The sequence below is a fragment of the Notothenia coriiceps genome, unplaced genomic scaffold (assembly GCF_000735185.1).
Source record: "Notothenia coriiceps isolate Sejong01 unplaced genomic scaffold, NC01 NC01_scaffold00000339, whole genome shotgun sequence".
Taxonomy (NCBI): Eukaryota; Metazoa; Chordata; class Actinopteri; order Perciformes; family Nototheniidae; genus Notothenia; species Notothenia coriiceps.
Window position 1 is genome coordinate 23,303,656 of NW_011333040.1, and position 21,704 is coordinate 23,325,359.

Genomic DNA, 21,704 nt, shown 5'->3' on the forward strand with positions numbered 1-21,704 from the left:
ATTCTCATGCAGGGCCAAAACTAAACAGAGTGCAAGTCACAGGTAAACTCCAGTACTAAAACAAACCAGCAGCACTACACCCCTGGATATGAGACTGGTTGAGAGGCACACATCAACTGTTTTAAATGTGCCAGGAAAAAGAAAGTTATAGCTCATCGTGTGTCCCAGTTCAATGAGTCAGATGCGGAAAAAAAGGTTTCGAAAAAGAAGGGCAGACTGAGAACCAGTGACCCAGAGAGACAGCAAAACAACAAACATCAAAGGTCAAGCAAAGAGAGGAAGGTGTGTGTGTGTGTGTGTGTGTGTGTGTGTGTGTGTGTGTGTGTGTGTGTGTCTGTGCAAGTGTGTGTGCGGCCTTACCTCCACTATCTCTGTGCAGGCATGAGAGACGAGGAGCTGCTTGTGGGGATCTATGACAGACACCTGGACCAAAGCATTGGGCTTCCTGTCTCTGCCGGGGGGCAGCAGATCCGTGCAGGCTACAGAGAGGGGAAGAGAGAGGGAGAGAGGGAGGAAGGGGGGAGGATGGAGGGAGGGAGGAGAGGGAGAGGACAGAAATCAAGATGAGAGATAATCCTTCACGATAACACACATAGGTGACACAAATCACACGACACTGAGCCACAGGAGAATAAACAACCATAGGTGAAGAAAGGATTTATAAATACTGCTGTCAGATTAGATGTGACATTTTTCACACAAAATAACAAATGAGTTTAATCTGCTGTTATCATTTCTCTGAAGCCTGTTCTCAAAACATTATCAAGATTTTAGGAAACGTATAAAATACATAGGGATTGAGATATAAAATGGTTGCCTCAGTAGTTTATTAAAATGCCAGTGTAATTTCCCTCTGGCAGTGACATATCTGTTTTATTAGGGCTTTTATTTTCCAACAATAAAAGCATCTTGTCACTCAGCTCCACTGGCTTCCAAGGACAGGAAAGACTTTGCATCCCAGAATTCCTTTATAGGAAACCAGCGTTTCCTGGTTACGAATGGAAACTCCCCTCAACCAGATAACACTCGCTGATCCCATCGCAGCTAAACGGATGCGTCTTCTTTGATAAACACGTCGTCTGTAGAAAGAAATCTTAGTTATCTCCTAAACGACACATGTGCAATTGTAAATGTGCACTTTTGATCGAGTTTTGCAAGAAAAAAACAAAACATCCAGCCTGAAACCAAGTAAATTAAAACATATGGCTCTTAATTGATCTATTAACGGACATTTGTATACACTCAAGTACACTAATGACAAACATGTGTTCAGTAAGCTTCCTGGGTCCTGTCCAAGAGATGGTTTTTTTTATTTATCCAGCACAATTTTGGCATGTAAACGGCAATTGATCTGCTCGCAATGCCTGGTCCTGGTTTCACACATTACTCTGCAAAGTGTGGATAATACGACTCAGGGGTTGAAATTGTGGGTTTGGTTTTTAAAGGGGCCCTATCATGCTTTTTGAGTCGTTCCTTCCTGTGTGTTATATAGGTTTTTGTGCATGTAAATGGTATTTATTATGGGGGTTCAATCAGGAGAGACTTCATTTTGTTTAAAGAACATTTATTGACACATGTCATATGATAAATGATTAAGTCTTTGTCGATTAGACCCAATCCTGAAATCGTATATCTAAAGGGGGAAATGCAGCCGTGAGCATATAGGGAACCCCCCGGGGTCTAGACACTGGTGATGATGCTGAAGATCTGGATTTGATGAGGAGATGGGATGAAGAGGAGGTCTTTGGATTAGCTCTCCTGGCACTGGGTATGATGAAAGGAGGTGGATGGGGAGGAGGCGGGCGGCAGCATGAACACCTGAAATCACAGCTGACTGCAGGAGAGAGGAGAACCATTTTAAGGTGTGGCTGCAGCACAGTGATTGGCTGCTGGAGAATGAGGTGAATGTAATAGGTTAAAGACAACGCCCGTGATGAGCTGATTATAAGCAGCTGCGGACTGAATGTATATACCAGTCTTCCTGAAAGAACTTGCGCTGAGCTTCATTTGTAAAAGAAAAATGTGAACCTGAAAATTAGCATAATATGGCTCCTTTAATGTTTAAGCAACCGAACAGCAACAGGGGGTGGCCTTTTAAAAGGGAGTAAAGAGTATGAAGTAAAGTTAAAGAAAGTGTTCAGTAGGAGAGCATCAAAACATCTAGACATTTCCTAAAGGTTGAATCAGGTTCAAGGTTCTTTATTGTCAAACTAACATAGCCACAGAGTAATTATGTCGTTGAAAATCTTAGGTCACAGGCTTCTCCAACAATGCAACACAATAATACAGATAAGCAGACAATATTAAAACAATATTAAAATATAGTATAAGCCAAAGACAATGCGGCCATCTTCACCGGCGCATCGTTGAGTTGAATCAGTGTATATGACTGGATTAAGAGATGAGAAGATTTATGTGGTAAAATGTTTCTTTTTTTCAACCTCATTTCAAAAGACACCTTCACTCAGCATAAGGCTTCCTTTGTAATAACGCACATACCCATAATGATATTTACCTATACAGTAGCAAACTCAGAGGGAACCAAACATCTTCCTGCAGCAGTGGAATGCTCATTGTAGCATCAAGGTGACTGTCCTTGGCTCTTTTTCAATAACAGCATCACAAACAAAGCAGGGATTTAATGAACATTTGTCACACTCACACTTGTCTGCAGGAAAACAGAGGAATAGGAAGCGTGCTCCTCCACCACCTTCACCACTTCAGCACACACAATTCAAAGCTTTTTATGTTATCTCTTACTGTTCCTTTTCAACGTGTATTATGTGAAACTGAACACACTTCATCATAACAGGAGGGAAATATTTGGTTGAAGGTTATTTGGGCTGACATTCTAACATATCCAAAAGGGTTCGATTAAATAGAGTGTTTAGTCTTTCATAAAACATAATGACATCCGTATGAAATTGTATCGTGTTCCACAGATACCTTTAGATGTAATAACCTGGGACTTTAGCTTTGAAACTGAACAACACAAACTTACGTAAGTCAAACTTAAGTCAACAAGTCATCAGTAAATAAGATTGATTTCTTTATGTATGTGTTTTACCCACAGTGCTTAACTCTCATAGCTATATGACAATGTGTGTTGTAAAATCCAATCTCAATCTGAATGTTTTCTTCTGTTATTAATATGCTCATCCTTAAAGAAATATTCTGTCTTCTCTCTCAAACTTGGCAAATAAAATCATCTACAAAAATGCAACTGACCTTGGAGTGACTAAGTAACTATATTCAGTTGATTTATTTGACTGGAGGGGATCTGAAATTGATATGTGCAGCAATCCGAAAGTTCTTTTTACTTGAAGTACGTATTGCAGCTGCCCGTACTGTTGCAAACAGTATGAGGACAACTGGGACAAACTGGTTTATCATACCATCTTGATCTGTGTTGCAGTACCTTTGAAGTGTCTATGATCTGTCAACAAGCTGTCTGGACTCTCTCTGCGGCTCAGAGTCTGAAAGACCGTGTGATGGATACGAGGTGTTTTGTGGTCGCCGGGGTTCTTTGGGCATTTAGCTTATTCAACTTCACCACTGTTGTTTTGCTTCTTTTACATAAATGCCACAAAATAAAATCCAATTAGTTAAATGGGTCTATCAGAACCCACTTTCTTAAAATTAATTTTCTTAAAATACTATTCTTAAAATACTAAGCCCGTTAAAAGTTTCTTGGGCAATTTCTGAGATTCAAACCAATGCTAATAGAGGCCCTGGTGTTTTGAGGCAGTCTGTACAAGTTTGGTGTAAAGCAGTGGATGGAGGGGCTGCAGTTGGAAACCTGTAGCCTTTCAGCGAAAACTTGACCCGAGAAGCCAAACACACCGATCCAAAGTTAAAAATCATAGTCATGGACTTCTGTTTTATTTTTAGTGTCTTGTGTAATTGATCAAATCGATGATAAAACCGATGTTGAAGTTTAGTTGGAGATGTCTTCAATGTAGCATCCAAAATGGATACTGCTTCCTATCTATTACATTCAACAATGTGACATCAATTTGTTTCATTTCTCATCAAAAAGACTCACTTTACAGTATTTAAAATTAATTATTTCGGGATTGTATTTGTTTTGTTTTATCTTCATTAACCAGGCAAGTCATAAGGATGGCATCCTTATTGGGTGGGCAGGCAAAAGGTGAATGTTCTTGGCATAAAAATGATGTAAAAAGAATACTGTAAGAAAGATTCCAGAGGGGGTTTGTTTGATCAATACATTATGGCGCTGAACAGGAGCCGTAGGGAGGATCTTCCTTTTTTTCTTTTATTTATGCTCAAGTGATTTCAGTGATGAAAGATTTCAGTTTTGTCAGAGGATTGGTAAAGAGTCTGGTAGTAAGGAGCACTGCCACAGCAGGGGAGAATGAAATCAATCATGAAGGGAATAACTTGGTTTAAATGGACTTCAGGGCAGGCAGCCATTACAAGGCTAACTTACTGTAGAAGCGTGTATTACTGATGCTGGTCTGCTACCGATATGAAGAGAGGAAAGCTGTTGGTAGAAGCCCATTTATTCAGGTGTTGTAGTTTTAGATATTTTATGGATTTATTGCCAATACAAGCAGAGCATACAGCACGACAAAAAAAATGAATTTGTGATAATTTAAAGATTATGATCAACATCAAAGGTTTCTTTAACCCTTAGATGCACGAGTGACTGGACCCTACTCTTCCATACAGTAAGTAGGTCAAAAAGGACCCTTATAGAATAATATGTGTTTTTATGCGAATTTTGTCATTTTGGTTAAGAAAAATCACTTGTATAATACTTAGTATTATATTTTGGTTCACACTTAAAATATTTTATGTTTAATTGTTCACTATTTATAATTTTAGACATTATTTTTACATTTTGAAAAAAAAAAATTCTATAGAAAATGCATGCGGGTCATTTTTTACCCACTTATGGAAGCTTGGGGTAGAAATACAAAAACTACAATTTCTTAAAATGTAAATACAATGTTTGAATGGCATGATATCCAAAACATGTTTTTTGAGGAATAGCTGGAATATGAAATGATAAAATGTTTTAATTACAAAGATACTCTAAGAAAACCACCTCACCGGGTCAAAAAAGACCCACTTATGCATCTAAGGGTCAAGAATGAAACCCCTTGGATAGTATAATAGTAGCCATCTAATCAATATGAATTAAACATGGGTGCCTAGGTTGTAATGCATCATGACTGCACCTTGTAAGATTTAAATCCACCAAAGAGTCCTCTGAACTGGGCTTAAGAAGAATGGATCTACAGCTCATGCTCTCCCACGAAACCAGAGGAGGTAATGAAAGAGGATAAATCAAACATGGATATGGGTGATGTGATGTGGGGTCTCAATTTCAGAATGTGTGTGTGGTTTATCATTTGGTAGATAAACGGGGCATCGTGATCCCTTTCAAACGACAGACCATTTTGAAGATTTTCCTCAAATCTGAAAAAAGTCATGTGTGACCTAATCGGGGTTCAAATCAGGCTTTATTTCACGCAGTGTCGGCCAAGCCTGAAAGTCTGACTTGAGGGAATGTGTTAACTATAGCAATAAAAGGGACTATAGTAACATTGAGAGCCTCTGATTCACTTAGCAGCTGGTGTTGGGAAAAGGCTACAGGATATAGTTGTAGAGGATCTTGCAGTGCAGCAGAGCTTGCGCATGTATTATCTCTGAGGGGCTATTCTCATTCAACATTCCCTTTCCCTCTTTAAGATCCCAGTGCCAGGTCTTTTGGACTCACATTAAAGAGGGTATCACATTTGCTTATGCAGGAGGAGGGCTGGAGCAGAAGAGTGTGTGTGCATGCACAGAGAAAAACTAAGTAATGAGAAATACATCCATTGGCACTGATATTCATTCAAAACGCATCTGTGTGCCTGTGATCTTGGGTCTGCGGTGTCACTGTACTGAGCAATAGGGGTTTAACTGTTTACAGACCTGCATAGATAAACATCTGAATACAGCTGCACAAACAATTGAAACATGTTTTGTATTCAATTACAGACAAAAACATAATCGCTACAGGCGAAAAAGGTTTCCATAGAGCGCAATCTTTCCTCTGTCAGCATGTTTCATCATAACCTCATATCGTCCGATGTATTCCTCTCTCTGTCTCAAAATCACACTAGCTCTCTTCTCTTGACATGATTCTGTCATTGTTTTTCCTTTCTTTAAACACATAACCTAAAGGCCGCTACACACCAACCTGAGTCCAAACAACGCGCACCGAAGGCGTCCCGACTTTTACGTCCGCTACGTCGCCTGCGTCGGCTACGCCGCCCGCCTACAAACACATCGCAAAGACTTCAGTCGACGAGTGGCAATAACTGTCCTTACCAGCATGCAGCGGTAGTGTGTATTCGTCATTCAAAAGAGGCAACAGCCAATCAGAGTGATTTCTTTGATCGACTTTCTTTGGCCGATTCAACCATAGATATTAACACTAGATGGCCCAAGGGGGAGTCGCTAGCGTAGCTCACCGGTGGCCATCTTGCCACAGTCAACAACTACTGCTACAGCTGTTGTAAGGTGAGCGATCTGCACAAAAATACTCTTAACTCGCTGAAATCTTGACTGATTTACAAACGGTTTAGTTTATTATAAACGTTATTAGCATGGCTATGATACAGGAAACAACAAGACGTGTTGAAAATTGAGCAATCTATGGTTATTTCAATAGTGCACCATAGACATAATGTTATGAATGAGCGAGCTGCCTGTGGCAAGATGGCCGCCATGTGACAACGTCGGTCTCCATTGGCCAGCAGCGCGGATGAGTCATCTAGTGTTTATATATATCTATGGATTCAACATGTTGAATCGGCCGCGCGAGGTGTGAAAATGTGCCGTAAAGCAACGACGGTGAGGGACACACCAACCTGAGTATGGCGCCGCGAATGCCCGACTGCCTCTGACTCCCAAAATCGGGTAGGTGTGCTGGGGCCTTAAGAGTATAATGGGATACTGCAGACGTGGACGTATATTTGACTGGCCTGGGGACAGTGTGCCCGACCATGCGTCACCACACTGGCTCTCTTACAGGGATATGACACTTGGACTGACCCTTTAAGGTCAAAACTATTATGATGGTGGGTGGGGGTGGCAGGAAAGGGAAATAAAGAGGGCGAAAGAGAGAAAGGATAAGAGTTTTCCCTTAGAGAGGCATTTTGAGTCTGAGGAAGGAAGCCTGAGTGAGAGGGAAGATAATGAGGGAGGGAGGGAGGGAGGGAGGGGACGAGTGACATGGAGGGAGAAAAGAGGAGTACGGCCTATTAAAGTGAGAGGGATTCAAATAATGGAGATTAAGGAAGAGTGCCTTAAAGAACATTTCGGTCACTTATTTGTGAATTACTTGCCGAAGCTTAGGTGAGAATTAACTGAACAATGACTTGCAGTTTTAGTCAAGCGACTTAACTACCAAAGTTTACTGAGACTCCTAAATTACCATAACAATTGAGCAATTGGAGTAATAATGTGTGCCGATCCTTGGTGGCTTCAATTATTCTGCGGTATTTATTTTGTGTGATTGGACTACGCTGAGCTCTTTCAAGATGAATCTGCTGGAAATGAGTTTTAATGCAGTGGGCCTCCGAGACCCCACAATGAATCTGAATTCCATTTAATCGTGAGGGGAGCCCTGGGAGTTGCCACCGGAGACACTGATATACGCTCATCTCCAGAAGACGCTTATTCATCACGATAATTATTTCAACGCCTCAATTAATTTGACAACATTATTTGCATGTGCCACCATTTGCACACCTGTTTGCCAGTGGGTCTGGGGAAAACTGAGTCGCGTGTGATAAATATGTCCTTCACCTGCTGCACACGGCTGCTCAAAACATGGCCTCAAATTTCAAATTCAAAGTGCATTAGTCAAGCTGACATTCAAAGCTAATTTCTATTTATGCGTGTATCCAGCACTGGAGAGAGATTTATCCCATCAAAAAAAAAAACTCCCGAGTGAATTTGTAAATATTTCTGACAGCAATATCTTGAAAACCCATCACCACTCTAAGCACTGCTGGATCGCTGTAGGATTGACTGGCACCAATGTTTGCTTTTTATTAATATTATCAAAACTATCTATTTGTCTGCACTGCTTTTTCACCAACCAGAGGGTACTTGCTCTGATGTTTTGCATTAAAAGGTTTGTCACGTTTGATCTGACAGACGTAGAACAAGGAGGACAATCTGTCAGAGATAGTGTGTACACAGATAAAAGCACCTACGGCAGCATTATACGGTGTCTGTCCGCACAATCTGCTCCCACAAACAAGCTTTTTGAGACTTTGTTGTGATAGCGTCTGTCAGACACATACAGTAAAGCTCAGGATGGACAGACAAGATCATAATACGGTTCTTCTCTACTTGCTACAGGGAAGTCAACAGTGCTTTTCTCAATGTTTCACACATTGTTTGCAGCTGAAAGTGGACACCTCTTGAATAGTTGAAAAAAGATGATGGCACTTAGGAAAAGTCGCCATACGCCTACGTTTTTTACAAAAAAAACACATTTTATAGCAGAGGTATAAACGTATTTTTTGCTTGAACATTAACAATTTCAATTTAAACCTTCTGGGCTTCAACTTTTCATATCAAACACTGTTGAAAGGTAATATAAATTCACTTTGGAAAAAAACTACTGTGAAGAACTTGGGCCATTACTGGAAAAAGAACAAAAGAGTCTTTGTAGAAGCACAACGTTAGCTTTGGCTTTTACTGTGGTTAATCACCTCACAGAATATATGTTATTCAACGTGTCACGTACATCATTACATTGACTCTGATAAAAAGAACAGAAAACATTAAAAGGAGAGACATGGATGTATGAAAGATTTTACACCTCTTCAGCCCCAAGCCTGTTTTTCAGATTTCAGGCTTGAAAATGACATTCCCAGAACAAATGACCATATCTTCCCTTCTAATAGGTTTAAATTAATAATCTTTTTTCTCAAAGTAATGATAAACCTGTGAGTTGGATGTAGAAGAGTCAGAATCGATATAGATGTTTTTTATTTTAAAGAAAATTCAGATTGAACATGGTAAAAACTGTAAATTATAGTGTCTGTCCAAAAGATATTTTGTAGTTATAGTGAAAACTAACCCTGGATGATGGGTTAGTAGACTAAAAGCTTTAGGAATCCAAAGAACAACACATAATAAGTACCCTGTATCAAGATTGATGCAAAACAAGTGATATTTGACCTTTTCAGACATATTTAGCAACAAATAAACCTCTTTGGGGCCATTTGGGTGGATTTTCCTTATCTCTGGCCCCCCTTGTTCGATTTTGACATGTGACATCTCTTGCTGACCGTTAGAGCCAATAGAAACGAAGGGAAATCGTCCCGCACACACTCATGTAAAAAAAAAAAAGGTGGCGTCTTAGCCATAGGTCTTAGCGATTTCAATCTTGCTACAGAGCGTAGGAATGGTCTGCTCTGATATTTGAAAACGGAATTGCAGTTTTATTGCTTATAGATTATCAGAACATTTCAAAGGGGACACAGTCACATTGAATATTAACCTATGGATTAACTACAGCATCGTTTTTATCGTTTTAATGCCATTGAAGAAGACCAGTTTTGACCAGACAAAACCAAGGTAAGCCATGTTAGCGTTTTAGGCTACCTAGCGCCACATGTTTTGATGTTGATAACATCGCAAGTTTGTATCTTTCAGTGTAAAGGTGGGCACCGTTAGATTCTGTGTCTTTACGATCATAAACGATGTGTTGGATGTGCAGCTAGGATAAGTAATAAGGGAGCTAGGAGTGATTTTCGGTGCAGTAATAGGTTAGCATTTTTCGCTATGGGCTAATTCAGAGGGTCAGTGTTAGCATTGTGTGTTTTTTAAAAAAAAATGAAAAAGATCAGTTAAATTAGTTTTTTCCCGTTATATGGATATAAAATATTCATAGTTCATTAAATATTAAGGTTCCTTATATGTTGTTTCCTGCAAATGACGCGATTTCGGCCCCGGAACCGGGTCCGTGGGGCTTAAGAGGTTTTAATTGTGCTACTGTTCAGTTATTTTCTTTGCTGATGTTAATAAAGTGTGCTTATACACTATCACCTGTATGAGGCACTAATAGAGTATTTTTAGTTTCAGAATATTTTACTTCTAGAACTGCTGCATTTCCTTCAGTGGAGAAATTGAAAGGAGCCATGGAGGGACTTTCCTTTCCAAAACGAGACCTGAGTTCCCCTGAAAGCAATCTAAGAGAACGTTTTTGATGTGCAGCTTTGCTTAGGAGTCATAACAAGATAAATAATTAACCATTAGTTTTATCAATATCTCATCCAAGGGTTGGAATATAACGAGAATAATTCTCCTACTGACTGTCTGCACTAAGGCACCGGAGACACCCATTTAAATTGGTTGGTATTGACAGAAACACATTACCATTTCTTCTGTGAGCTTGTTTGTTTATATCTAACTTTTTGGGTAGAGAAGTCTTCACATTAGATCTTTATGACACAGTGTCAAAACAGAGGCAAACACTAACTCACAAATCTCCTCATTATTTTTGGTTCGAATAAAGAAGACCTGAGCTGCAGTTTTAAAACCCAGCACATGATGAGTCTGACAAGCTGTTGACCACTGTCTCATACTTTATCTGAGCAGAAGTAGGGAGTACATGTCTTTCTCAGACTGTGTTATTAGTGTTGTGTAAGCTGGGCGGTTTTATAAAGTCAGCTATTTAATAAACTGGTCATGTTGTTAAGCTTTAAATAATGATTTCACATTCACATGGCTAAAGCTTTAAGTATTGCATTGAGCAAAGCAAAGACCACATAATGTTGTGGTGACAGAATAAGTGCAAATGTGTGTGGGTTTTTTTGTACAATCATTTGCTATTGAACTTCCATATAAGTGTGCATACTTATTAACAAAGAATAATGACTTCTTATACTCAGCTCCCTGTTGCTACAGAGTTTTGACAGGGCCTCAAATCTCTGCATTGACCTCAAGTACACGCAATAGTTTATTTTGAACATCCCTCGCTTAAACATGAAACAGTTTCCCACCACCATGTGTGTTTAACATGCTAAAGAGGACATATTGTGCTCATTGTGAGGTCCATATGTTTCTTCACATGTTAGGTCTATATAATGAAGGTTAATTGAAAGTAAAGCTTACTTTGGTTTTTGTGCTCTAGTTCTTCAAGGAATCTTACTGAGAACGCTATGTTTCCTCTGACTGCTTATGCCAAAAGCAATGAATTTGAATTTAATATTAGCAACTGAATAGTTTGTGTGTGGGCTTTCAGATGCTTCCCTTATGAATGTCTCTTTATTTTCTCTGTCCTTCATCATTTCCATTAAACCACACAAAGCTTTTACTTGTGTATGAAATCTTGTATGTATGTATTTTGTTGGCTTGCTTCTGTTCTACTGTTTCCATCGGGAGGTAGGATGAATGCTTGGATAGTTATTGTTATTGTTATTACAGGTTGTTGCAGGTTTCAACACGTTGATTGTCAGACTTTTAAATAACCTTTTAGACCGTAAACTTTAGAATGAAATGTAATACCGGTTAGTTTTTTGTGTTCATACTGACAGAAGAAGAAATTAATTAAGTATGAATGAGAATAAGACTTAGAATAACCTTACACAAATGTATTGGCATTTGAACCGTACAAATGTATACTAACTTTATCCACTGTGGTACCGAAGCTTGGACCACCGCCAAAGACATGGCCGAGGGCAGCTGGCAACTTTCAATATTTTTCATATGCGATTCTAACGCTTTCAGAAAATTCAATCTGAATTGAATCTAATCCAAAAAATGTCAACAGGGTATCATGATTGACACAATGGACAACGTGATAGACTTCATGCTTGACTATAATAGGCCTTATCTTTAGACAACGGTCAAAACATTTCTTTATGCAAAGAATATCACTTTTAGAAAATGTAAAGTTTCAGTTTCATGTCAGATTTCAAAATTGTATTTATCAGAGATATCTTATAGTTAAAAATGTATAGATATGAAACACTGTAATTTATCTTTGACAGCTGTACTGTATATTGAGAAAACGATCAACCAGAGCAATTTTAGAGGGAGATGGCATTTCCTTGTGACAACTCTATTTCTTTAACATTTCAGATCCATATATACGGAGCCCTGGAGGGTTCATGGAAAGAAATTTAAATAAAACGAGGCCACGTTTTATTAATTTGTTCCCACGATATACGTATCGCGTATGGTTAGACACATCGAACTGCCCGATTATTACAACATATTATTAGTTTTATGAAGAAGATGTCCGGTCGCCAGGACGTGTGTGTGTGTATGTGTGTGTGTCTGTGTGTGTGGGCATTTTGTTTTCAGAAGATATTATGACAGTGGCGTTTGTCCGGTGCACTCCAACAACATTTAGCACTAGCCTACATCGAGATTAAGATTAAACAAACTTCTTTCACTTGGGAATACACGTGTGTAAATGACTGTTTATGGTCGTTTGAAAACAAATGCCGGTGTCGGACACACACATACACCGAACACACACACCCACACAGAGCTGAGCTGAGCAGAGCACAAACACACACACATCATGTAGCATGTCACGTTTCCATAGCAACAACAACCTCCTGTCAACAGCGTAAACTCGCCTTCAAAGTAAAAGCATCTAAATAAAACAGGAAGTTAACCTAAATTACATTTAAGACATATACAACTGCAACGAAAGTAACAAAAACAATGTCATATCCTTTTCAGTTTCACAGAACACAAATTGGGTTATTTACATATCATGCGCCCTGGTGACCGGACATCTCCTTCATAAAACGAGTAATAGGGGGAATAATCGGGCAGTTTGATGTGTGTAAAGGTGTGTGTGTGTGTGTGTGTGTGTGTGTGTGTGTGCGTGCGTGCGTGCGTGCGTGTGTGTGCGTGTGTGTGCGTGTGTGTGGCTAAAACGTAGCAGCCTCGATCTCTATTCAGGTGTTCTAATTAAGGTAAACACAGTGAAGGCGCTGCGTAAAAGATACAGCTCACTGCGCGCAGATAGCAGATACTGTGAGAGTCACGGACATTGATTCATAGATCAAGGCAGACTGGTTCACAGACTCTCCTGTTTTGCGAATCCCGTGCTTGAACAAATAGCTCTACACCTCTGGCCGAAATGTCCTTAAAATGAAGTCCGAGTTTGAAATATATCTCAATTAATGTATGCACTGCCATTTCCCCATATAAACATAACAGTCTGCAATGAAACGGTTGTCTCCTGTGCGCTCCACTTCCTACTTGGTGCACCGGTAACTTTTTCGTGCGAACGAGAAAGTATATTGTGCGCACAAATTAATAAAACGTGGCCTCGTTTTATTTATTTTTTCTCTCTATGAACCCTCCAGGGCTCTGTACATATACTTTAAAATTATTTTTCTATTTAAGTGAAACATCATTTGAGAACAAAACATTTAGAACCCAAAGCAAGCGTTATAAATGAACTCTGACTACTTGTGTTTAGGACTCACTGTATTTTGGTACTCTCTAGGTCAGGTCAAACTCAAGGCCTGTGGGCCAAATCCGGCCCCCGACTTCATTTCATTTGGCCCGCAAGAGCTTCAAAACATATAATACGTTTATTATACGGTTTCATGCCACTTTACAGAAGCACAATGTCCATAAACTACATCATGCATCACAAGACAACACATTAACTATGTAAATGGTCATAAGACATACACTGAGCACTTCCTTGGCATCAAGGTAATCACTAGAGAGAATACATTTGTGGAATAATAATCTTTTCTAATACTCATGAAATAGAAGGAGGAGGAGCTACATTCCTGGAATATCTGTACTGAGTCATGCTTTGTTGCGAACACAACGGTGGGGAGCCTTTGTTGCAGTCGCCTCAAAAGACATGCGCCAGTCTTTGAAGCTGTCAATCTCTTCTGTCAAAGACCATTGCAAGACTATTTATGTTTGGATTCTCACTTGAGGAATCTTAACCTGAGCCACAATGAATTGTCTATAAATAGATTCCCAACATCTCTGTTGTATTAAAAATGAATAAGGCCATCTTAACGAAAAGTTCAAAAGCAGCCTCTTGCCATTCTGTCTAATGTTATCTCTGTGCTTTTTCTGTGCTGTCACTCCTAACCAAACTCGGGGTGTGTGTGTGTGTGTGTGTGTGTGTGTGTGTGTGTGTGTGTGTGTGTGTGTGTGTGTGTGTGTGTGTGTGTGTGTCAGCATTGAGAAAACATTAAGGATGTTGGTAGATATGCCACTAATTCTGACTGACTTCTGCATTAGTGTAACTGTCAGCATGAGACTGCTTGTTGGTGTGTGTTCACAACACTTACAGTTGGATTTATTTTGGCCAAAAGGCCTGATAAGTGTTTCTGGATGAGAAAATACATTTTGTGTGCGACCATGAAAGCAAGTCCATGTGTTTTTTTTAATCTAATGTGCTTAGAAGGATTTCAAGATAGTGGGTGATATCTTTTAAATGACCCTTGAATCACAAAGAATATAGAATATACACAACTTACCAAGGCTGAGCTCCATCTGAGACAGCTGGGGCGTTAGCATAATACCTGAGAGACGGAGAAAAAAAGAAAAATAGAGCGGTGTTGAGATCATTGTAGAGGAAGAGGGAGATACAAGTTGAGAGGAGAGAAAACAGTGGATCAATGGAAGAAACCAAGAAGCAACACACATGAAAGTTAATCTGAACTATTGCAGTTCTTCTTCGCTTACACGATACAAATAATGATTATTTTACTCATAGTTTAACCTGTTGATTACTCCTAAGTCTATAGCATGTCAGAACAGAGTGAACGATACCCATCACAATTTCAATCAAATAACTTTTTCTTTTTAAGATATGACAAGTCCGAAACCCAAAGACATCTGATATACAAAGACATTAAACGAAAGGGAAAAAAAGCAGCACATCCTCTCATTTTCCCAGCAGGTCACTATAGTTAAATGCTATGCATGGTTTCTATCCTTTAAATCAACCTTTTCTTTATCTACTAAATGTTTCGAAACATAGGGGTGTCATAGTGGGTTGTCCGTTGGTGTTGGGATCAGGGGGTCACAGGTTCAAACCCCACTGCAGTCAGCATGTCGTTGTGTCCCTGAGACACTTCACCCCAAATTGCTCCTGTGGGGATTGCCCACAGTACTGAGTATGTAAGTCGCCTTGGATATAAGCATCTAACAAGTAACATGTAACATAAGTGTAGCTCTATGTACTGTAAAAGCGAACTACATAGCCAATACCCTGAATTAGATTTAGGGGTCGGAATCTGCTTTATAACAAATGTGGCACTACTGTGGAGAAATCATTTTAATCGGCACCAAAATAAATCTTAACAGTCTTCAAACACGCTAGGAGCGTGACAGAAAACGCCACAGTGATTGATGTTACTCTTCATGTTAGATTATGCAAACACACTGCATTCTTTGAGAGTGTCAGAACAAGGAGATCTAGGTATCCATTGTCCTCCAGGGCTGATGCCATCATGAAGAGTGGAGGACTGACTGCTTGTATCATCTGTCACTAACGCTGTCTCTCATTCATCACTCCCACAGTCCAACTCACACACCGAACAGATGAAACACCTGCATAATGGTGCAACGCGGAGAGGGGAAATGCCGCTCTGCTCTTCCTGCGGTGCTTTGACACAATTGGCCTCTCTAAGGCTCATCAACCCCACTAATGGGCCATGGATGCTCGATGCTTACTGATGTATGGGGGGCCACACGACTTTAGTTAATAGTCATTTTATATAATGAGGATCCTTCACTAAAAATGATTTACTTGTGTTTCATAATTGCTGCATTCACTGCACTTTCTTGGCAGCTTGCATGGGAAGTCGGGGTCAGTTTATTTGTAAAAGCCTTTCATCACACTTCAAGGTCTTTGCAGGGGTAACAAATCCATGTTGAATTGACTAAACAACAATCACACAACAAATGAGGCAATATGAAAAGGTAAGACACCTTTCATTAGATGTCATGCTGGACAAACATAAAACGTGCCTTAGCTTTAAGATAAAAGCAGCAACCACTGACCCCCTCTGTGAAGAGAACACCTGTCAAGTAAACAGTATCAGAGCTAATGTTGAGGAAACCTGGGGTGGGGCGAATGAAAGAGGCAAAGCATCTGTGTAATTAGCCAAACTTAATAGTTGTTCTCGTGGGATCTTCCATTTTAAAAAAGGAAGATTCTGGCCCTCAAAGGAAAAAATGAGTTTCATATGCATAGATGAATAAATGTGGATCTGCTAAAGGTCACAGTCATGTTATGAATTATGGTTAGGGTGGATATTATATGTTACATTCAAATAGATACACTAAAACCAGCCTTACATTCAATTACGTTTGTTTATGATAAGGTTTAGATTTTCTTTAATGTCTATCGCTCTCTTTTGAAGTGTTGATTATTAATATTATTTTTTGTATGCCTAGTATCACACAGTAAGCAATGCATTTTGTATAAGTGATAACATAATAATTAAGAAACCTTCATTTTATACAGATTTGCAATCGACTGTTTCACCTTTATGTTGTGGTTTCCAGCACTCTTACTCCCAAATATGTATTTCAATATAACCAGTATTCCTGTTAGCTTTAAACATGTGTTAAATTATAATATAGGACAAGGTGTGTGAACATGAAACTGTTCAGAAGTGTTGATGATAGTTTCACAGAGTTTCAAAATATAACCACAATTGAATTCCAATAGAGTATTCACCTTTAATTACATCTACTCCTCTGACTGTTTAATGCACGCAAAACAACCAATGATAAAAGCATTTCTTACTAATAACAAGTCAAATCAATTATGGGAAATATTACTAATAGTGTCCTATTGGCAGTAACTTGCCTACTGAGGCTGAGAAATGCATGGAAACTTGCAGTACATATCTAAATGAAGCAAATATGTTGACAAATTGTAAAAATAAATCACAATATGACAGTGTTTTCTCAGGTGTCAGTGAATTAAGCTTGACAGCTGCTGTCGGGGTAGGTTACATTTGAATAAACAGGCTTATGCAAACTTAGAGCAATTTCTGTTATGCATACTAGAACTGTAACTGTCTAATTAATCAAGCACACACATAGTTCAAGAGCATGGGCAACGCACATGCACACAAATAGGCCAATTAAGTATGTAAATACACTTTCTGTGTCATTATGTGCTTTTCACATTACTCTCATCATTATCCCGTTCTTCAGGGGTCGTGTCTCTTCTTGTTGTCACCACTAAGGCTTCCTATGCGAGTGCTGATTAAACTTTAATAAGCCTGGATGACATGTTGTGTTGTGGCAACGCGGATCCCTTTAGCTAGGTGGGCTGAGACGGTGCCAGCTGCTGGGTCTCTGGTGCCATCATAAGGGACTGTCACTTGAATAGCCCAGTTACTCTGGAGGACTCCATCTGTGCTACACACCAACTTATCTAGGGAAAGCATGGGGAAAATATCTGTCATTGCAGAACTAATTGAATACAGATAAGAAGTAAAGCTGAGTCTGATATGGGTTTGGGATACTGATCATGAGACGTACACGCATATGGCAACGAGATATGCTTGATAGTGAAGCACTGGAGTTAAAAGATGTCTGAATTCCAGAGCACAGCAAGTATTTATAGAATACAGAAGGAACACGGCAAGATGCTTTGATTGTAAGACAGGAAACACAGGTTCTGTTGAATCTAAGAGAATGAATACATGACATTTAATAGTAAAGCTCTGGAAGCTGCTCGACAACATCCACAGTTATTAAAAATCCTGGAGAAATGATGCGTAGGTGACCCAAGGACAGAACACCTGTTATGTACGCCATGACACCGTTCTTGTCTTTGAGCACAGAGCACACCGCATGTCATTAACCTCTTGGTGAGAATGAGGCTGACCAAAACATATACACAAAGTCTAATTACAATAATTGCCCATCACACGGGGAAAGGTCAACCATCTGTACAGTCGATCTCAAACACATTCCCGTTAGGACGTGAAACCCACGGGTGATCCAGCTCCCATGTGTGGATAAGTACGTGGAGAAAAGTGGAACAGGTGTGGTATTTAAAATCGATATCCGCTGGCATTATGAATATGGTAATACGCTCAGCATGGCGACAGGCAGGCAAGCGGTACATGCAGATGTAACTCCCAGAGGGGCCCAAAGCAAATGAGCTGTGCCTGCCCGCTATACCGCAGTTTCATCTGGCTCTAGAAATAACAGCACAGCCCCCACTGTACCTCCAATCCATCACCCCCACTGTCTGCAGGTGGTATCAGTGGGGGAAAAGGCAGAGGATAGGGTAATTTATTAGGCTGTGAGCGTAATAGGGGATTTCTCTGGAATGACAAAGCTAATTAATGTACAGGGACTTAAATTGTCCGTCTTGCAGATGATCATTTAACCCTCTTCCCTTCTCATTGCCCTGCGTCCTCACCCGCTGCACAGTGTGATAACAACTCACTAGCTCCGAGCAGACACTCTGAGAGGAGGGATGGAAGTAGGAAATGTGGGGGGGTGCGCACACACATTTCACATGGGATCGCTCTTTTATTCCTGACTCCACAAAAAATAATTGTGGAAAAGCTCCAAAATGCTGCCTGCTGCTGCTCCGGTCTACATCAGGCGCTTCGAGCTCGACTAAAAAGAATCAGGCAATTTCCAAAAAGAGCTCTGACAAAGCCCCTCGCAGTGGGTATCGCACACATTCTTAATCACCTCTGCTTATCCTCTTCATGAATAGATATTACATAAAGGAGCCTGTGCCTTAGTCCTGTTTATATTTTGAATATCATTTACTTTGGATGTTGAGATGACATTAATAATTCACTTATATGCACTAACGCTACATAACATGCCCACAAATTGCCTTAACAACACCTTGACACCCCCTCTGATGATTCAGTCATCAGCGAGGCTAGCATACCGCTAACACAGTTGATGTTTGCACAAACAGGCGTCCCATTAGGACAAGTGGTGCTGAATGGTAGAGTGAGTTATCGTCACATTACTGCCCTGGGAGATTGAGAGGCGACAGATGGTTTTGTTGCCAGCGTTTAATGAAGTGTTGTGAAAGCTGAGGAGGTCTTGACTGTTGCGCCAATGGGAGATGGAGAGCGGAGGGTTAACAAGGGCACGGAGATGGAGATGGAGACTTTTGCTCCACAACAGTTTGTGATGTCAGGCATCGTGCAATGAGAACCCAGTAGATCAAGCTTTCATCGAAAACACATAGGAAAAATCTGCTATGAATGCTTAATTGGTCAAATAACATAATTTCACCCCTTATGGAGGGGTTGTTTGTTAAATGCCAATTCAGTCCCACCTTAATAAGCACTGAGCAGCACCCACCTCTTTGTGCTGTCAAGAAGGAGGAGATAAACTATTTCACCTTGCGACTGATAATGCAGGGTTGTCAACTTGTCTTTCCGTGCCAAACATGGTAATTATGTTCTTCGCTCTTCCCTTTTGTCTCACGGGATGCTTCAGGGAAACAAAACAGAGGTACAGTGAGGTGTCATTTGTTGTTTTACTCCCACACCTGTCAGATGTCAACTCCAAACTGTGACAGTGTTTTTTTTTTATAGTAACGCATATCGAGGGTTCGCAATCAGGTCATCACTGCTGAAGCACGTGTGTGGCTGTGTGTGCATGATAACGTCTTTTCATATGTGTGTGTGTGTGTGTGTGTGTGTGTGTGTGTGTGTGTGTGTGTGTGTGTGTGTGTGTGTGTGTGTGTGTGTGTGTGTGTGTGTGTGTGTGTGTGAGAGTAATGGTGCATGTAAGCTGGTTCAGCCTGTATCTTTTTGGTTGGAGGCGAAAGAGACAAGGCATTGTGAATTACGCTTTCATTCCTCTTTGTACGCCTCCATTTACTTATCCCCATGGGGAAGAGGATGGTGTCGAGCTTGCATGCCAATGCAAATGCTTAGCAGAGCTGCATGCGGTGTCTGTCCTGTTGGTGAGCAAAAGGTATTAAACCTGGAGAGCCGGCTTTGTGGCATCACTGATATGGTTAATCTCTTCAGCGCTCTCCTGTTTTGATGGGCACTCAGACATCTAGTTTGCCTCTGCCAGTGCTCGTTAGTGACAACACTCTCAGGCTGTATGGAATATGACTGCAGTAAAAAGCAAAGCACACACACACAAACACAGACACAGACACACGCACATGAAGACGAAGACACACACACACATACGCACAAACCGACTTGTCGACAGTCTTTTCCAAACTTCAAACTGTGCAGAGCCACTAAATCTAATTCAGTGTTGTCCAAAATTAAGTAAGGCAGTCCTCTCCATCATAATTAATTACATTCTGAGGCAAACAAATTGTGATTTTAATTCCACCACACGGCAAGAGGCTAACATTTAATTGGAAACCTGTGGAAAGGATGCCACTAGGCTTTAACATTGATTTGCCGGATATCATTTGTGGAGACCCTTGACAATTAAGTTATCAACATGACATTGATCCCTGTCATCTTTGTATGTGCTCATTTCTTTTTTAATCATTCAAAGGAAACACTTTGTTAATGGCATGAATAATTTTACTGCCATATTAAATTGCAAAAATATGACCCTGATGCATCCAAAAAAATGACACTCAAGTCAATTGAGTCATTAAGGATTATCGTGCATATAAAACCCTTCTATACAGGTACCTCCACCCTCTCTCTCAAACACACGCACACACACAAACACGCACACGCACACACACAATGTTTTTAGGGGCAACCACTGCAACAAAAAAGAAAAAATGCCAAAAACCAAACATCATTGGGACACGCATTTTGAAAAACGTAGGAAACTGCACAGGGAGAGAGAATCGTAAATGCAGACAAGGTGTTTCAGAGTTTAACTGCACTGAGGAGAGAGAGGAGAAAGATTAGGAGACAGACAGTGAGCTCACCGGCAGCGGTCAGTCCTTCAGGGTTGGCACTCAGCTCCCTCATGTCCACCATGCAGTGTCCCAGTTGTTGGGTGCCGTCCTCCATCTGTCCAGCTCTCCCTCCTCCTCCACCTCCCCTCCTACCTCCACCACGAAACACCACAGTCCAGTCCAGTTCCCCGGTTCACACGCAGCCTGCCACGCAGAGAAGCTGTCACAAAGATAGCAATCCGCTCGCCTCGCTTTCCTGCTGCCTCAGAGCGCGCTCCCCGGCAGCATTACAGATGCCTTTTGGAAACTAATACGGAAGAGAGGGACCGGCGAGGGACCTGGAGCAGCAGCGGCGGGAGGGAGGGAGAGAGAGGGAGAGAGAAAGAGAGAGATAGAGCAGGAGAGAGAGGGGAAGGAGGAGTGATGAGGGAGTGAGAATGAAAGAGAAAAGCAGGACAGAATTGATGTTATGTGCGATACAGAGCTCTATAGATCAATCTTGGGGCTGTCAGTACCTCTGACCAGACTGCACAGCACAACTCTGACGCTGTCTCTCCCCCCTTATCCTCTCACTGCGCAGCCAGTGCTGCATCCAGACATGGCAGCAGGGGTCCCTCTGATTTCTGACATCCGTCTCCCTCCTTCTCTCACCACTCCACCACCCCTTCCTTTCCCTTTCCAGCCTCAAAACAATTAACAAGCATCAGACTGCTGAGCTGAGCTGGCAGCATGCAGCATGTGATTCTCAAAGTTACATATGGTAGAGAGGAGGGGGAGAGAGGGGGAAGAAGAGAGAGAATTCACTGCACAGTAACAGCTTTCA

General features: G+C 40.7%; 1 protein-coding gene across 1 annotated transcript in view; it reads right to left on the reverse strand.

Moving 5' to 3' along the window:
• Positions 1 to 21,356, reverse strand: part of LOC104952515 (type II inositol 3,4-bisphosphate 4-phosphatase-like) — a 31,745-nt gene extending 10,389 nt beyond the window's left edge. The window contains exons 1-3 of the mRNA XM_010779355.1: positions 20,912 to 21,356; positions 14,517 to 14,561; positions 361 to 479 (exon numbers count right to left, since the gene is read on the reverse strand). Coding sequence (XP_010777657.1) covers positions 361 to 479; positions 14,517 to 14,561; positions 20,912 to 20,996 — 249 coding nt within the window. The 5' untranslated portion in view covers positions 20,997 to 21,356. The remainder of the gene's footprint in view (positions 1 to 360; positions 480 to 14,516; positions 14,562 to 20,911) is intronic.
• Between the last annotated feature and the right edge of the window lie 348 nt (positions 21,357 to 21,704).